At 37.1% G+C, this 4,017-nt stretch overlaps 1 protein-coding gene across 1 annotated transcript; it reads left to right on the plus strand.

The window, feature by feature from the left end:
- The first annotated feature begins 245 nt into the window (after window positions 1-245).
- Window positions 246-1,169, plus strand: LOC122687450 (olfactory receptor 5AC1-like). The gene has a single exon (XM_043892976.1). It carries the CDS (start codon window positions 246-248, stop codon window positions 1,167-1,169), a length of 924 nt encoding a protein of 307 aa, XP_043748911.1.
- The last annotated feature ends 2,848 nt before the right edge of the window (window positions 1,170-4,017 follow it).

Genomic DNA, 4,017 nt, shown 5'->3' on the forward strand with positions numbered 1-4,017 from the left:
AGAGAGAGAGAGAGAAATCACTCTCAATGGTTGAAGTCAAATATCACTGAAAATATTGAAAAGCGCATCTACATAATCCAAAAAAATTACTGAACTGAAGATATATTTTTACAAATGTCCTGATTAAAGGGGCTACATAAACAAGGAAGATGCATGTTTTTAAAAACAAAATAGGACACTTTCATGGTCTTTTATGACTATGTTCTTCACCTACCCTTTTCACTGCAGTGATAGTCTGAGTAAATATGATGGAGGCAAACAAGACCCTGGTGACGGGGTTTGTTCTCACAGGACTCACAGATCTCCCAGGGCTGCAGGTCCCCCTGTTCCTGGTGTTCCTGGTCATCTACCTCACCACCATGGCGGGCAACCTTGGACTGATTTTTCTCATCTGGAAGGACTCCCATCTTCACACCCCCATGTATTCATTCCTGGGCAGCTTAGCCTTTGCAGATGCTTGTTCTTCCTCTTCTGTGACTCCCAAGATGCTAATGAATTTCTTATCTGTGAATCACACGATGTCCCTGGTTGAGTGCATCTCCCAATTTTATATTTTTGCTTCCAGTGCAAACACAGAATGTTTCCTCCTGGTGGTGATGGCCTATGACTGCTATGTGGCCATATGCAATCCCTTGCTTTACCCAGTGGTGATGTATAATATCTTCTGCACCCAATTAATAGGTGTTTCATATATTATTGGGTTTCTTCATCCCATGATGCATGTGGGTTTGTTATTTAGATTAACTTTCTGCAAGTCCAATGTAATACATTATTTCTACTGTGAAATTTTACAACTATTTAAGATTTCTTGTACTGACCCTAGAGTTAATATGCTCCTGATCTTTGTATTTTCAGTCTTTATACAGTCTTTCACTTTTATGAGTATCATTATCTCTTACACCCATGTTCTCTTTGCCATCCTAAAAAAGAACTCTGCAAAGGGCAGGAACAAAGCCTTCTCCACCTGCAGCGCCCACTTACTCTCTGCTTCCTTGTTCTATGGCACTCTCTTCTTCATGTATGTGCGTCCTGGGTCTCGATCAGCTGAAAATCAGGATAAACTATATTTTTTATTCTATACAATCATAATTCCTCTGCTAAATCCTTTTATTTACAGTCTGAGGAACAAAGAGGTTATAGGTGCCTTGAAGAGAATAATAAATAAGTAAACAGATTTTAAGGCAAAATTTGAACTGTTCTTTTCAAACTTCACAAAATCAAGGGGTCTGCAGTTAAGCAAATTGGTCTTGGCTTTATCATTTAAACAGAGGGTAGTTAGTGTACAGGGCAGTTTCTAAGTACTGTATGATGAAAGTCAGCTTCAATGGCAAGAGGTGTTCATATCACAGAAAACTGAATTTTTAATGAAAAATAGAAATCCTTTCTAAAACTAAGGATTTAGGGTTTGCAGTGTTTCACTCTGTAAATTCCACCTAAATTAGATACAGTAGTATGCAATTTTACTGTGGCAGGCATTTGCATGTTTCTTTGTTTGAAACTGGAGTGAGTGAGTGAAGCTAATTCTCTAAGCTTGAATATCAAAAGTCTTGCTGTTTCTCAACTGTTCAGAGACTCAGATGAAACGACTTCTTGTAGGAGATTGTCCCTGAAGAGGAAAATTTCTTTGAATGAAGAAAAGGTTTAAAAAGCACAGAATACAGAGACTGGTGCATTTTACTGGAGAATAATGAAAGTTGGGATAAAATGAAAAATGGACTATTGAATTTGGCTCAAATATATGCAGGTACATAGTGCATTTTACTGGGAAATTATAGGCAATAGTGATATTCAAGAATTTGCAGATATTAAAAGATTTCAGAATGCATTTCCTCAGATATTAGTAGTCTACTGTATTAATCTTTACATGTTTAATAAAATATAAATATAAATTCATATAATTTTCAAACTTATACTCTTGCATGTTTACTATTTGATTCATGTCAATGTATGACAAAAACCACTACAATATTGTAAAGTGATTAGCCTCCAACTAATAAAAATAAATGGAAAAAAAAATACGATGCAATTACACGATGCAACATTTCTTAACTTGTGTAAGTGCCACCCTGGAATGAGTCTCATTTCCAAAATGCTTATAAAAATCTGCAATATAATATCTATTGTTCTTTCATTGATTGCTCTGTATGGAATGTGGAGTGACTTTCTTTATTGGCTATATTCTAAATTTAAAGGAATTCTAAAGTAGTAAATGTAAAATTTATTTGCACTTATAATCATATTGCTAGCTACCCACTGCTGTTGCAAAATCCTCAGGTGGTGACCTGGTATTGCTGATCAGTAAGGGAGAATTAAGAGGAAGAAATATATAGAAAGAAAATCTGATGTATGGACACAACAGGTATGCAGGGTAGGAGGATGCAAGGCTGAGAACTGAAGTGATGCAGCTCTTCTTCCCTGTCTTAGACCATCTACAATCTTTCCCAGGGCACCTTCACTTTCACTTATTCTTAATAAGTGAACTTAAAATGATTATATGAATGTAGTCAGCCATCTAAACAGGCAGTGACAAGAAAAATGAACACACTGAAGCCAAATGAATTAGACAGTTCTACAAATCAAATCAGTACTGGGAGAAAATGATCCTTATCATATAAATGGAAGAACTTAATAGGAGCATCTCTGGTGCTGATAGAGATTGAAGTTTCTAATCCATCCATGCTTCTGCAAGGTGTCCTGTCCTCTCTTCAACCAGTTGGGGGAAAGGGTTTAGATTTGTGAAAAAGGACACGATTACTAATATTTCAAAGCACAAGTACTGTGAAGCCATATAATATCCAAACTCACCAGAAAAAAATCTCACATATTGAAGTATTTATTTTTTGAGAGTAATTTTGGAGAGAACTGACCGCTGGAGGGAGTCAATAGTGCATTTACATCCTTTAAGTTGGTGATTCTAAAATTGGCAAGTTTAGGCTCCCTCATTCTAAAATATAGCTCATCAAGCCATTTCCTAGGAACAAAGGAAATCTTGGTTTCCTAAGTTAAATAACCTGCAGTGGATAACACTGAAAGTATAGCAACCACAAGCAGACTGTGTTCCTGACAAACAGTCCCAGATTTCGGGGTAAAAGAAGATCTACAACTTTCTAGATAGAGAGACTGGATGACTAACAAAGTAAAGATAAGTACAGTAATATCTGATGTCTCATTTTTTGCACTGAAAATAGAGATAATGGAACAACATTTATAAACTACTGAGAAAAATAATGGGTTCATGAGTAGTGTTGTGTAAAGGGATTGTGAATGATCGTGCAAACTGTGTGCACCGCTTAACTCAGGAGCACCATTCACAAAACAATATTGTGTTGCTGGCTGCCCTGTGTTTTAGACACCATAAGCAATGATACAATAGATAATGATGGTGTGATTGGGAATAGTATTTTAAGTAGTTAGCTTTTGAAGACTATAAAACAAATAGCATTTCATCACTCTTCTAGGTGAATTTTGGCAAATATCAGAGGATACTTTACTCCAATTAAGAGCCCATGTTATGTAGTATAAACTGTATGCCATGACTCACTTTGAAACACTGTTTTCTACTTGGCTTCTCTGGTTGCTCAGATGGTACAGAATCCGCCTGCAATGTGGGAGACCTGGGTTTGATCCCTGGCTTGAGAAGATCCCCTGCAGAAGGAAATGGCAACCTACTCCAGTATTGCCTGGAGAATCCCATGGACAGAGGAGCCTGGTGGGCTACAGTCCATGGGGACACAAAGAGTCAGAATTGACTGAGTGACTAACACTGAAGTCTATAAGAGCAATTTTTGTCATTTCTTTTCTATTTGTAGACAAACCTCAATTTAAGGTTCTTGAGAATGCAATGCTTGAGGGGTAGTCTGACTCACTATAATAGCTAGTGTTGAGTGACTCATTCAGCATGAGTTATAGATCACACTGTCCATTGATTCATATATATTCCCTGTCACAGACACTGTTGGTGCCTGCCCATGTCTTTTTTATACATCTTCATCTGAGGGCTTTGTATGATGGCCAGAG

Source organism: Cervus elaphus, chromosome 31 (assembly GCF_910594005.1).
Source record: "Cervus elaphus chromosome 31, mCerEla1.1, whole genome shotgun sequence".
Classification (NCBI taxonomy): Eukaryota; Metazoa; Chordata; class Mammalia; order Artiodactyla; family Cervidae; genus Cervus; species Cervus elaphus.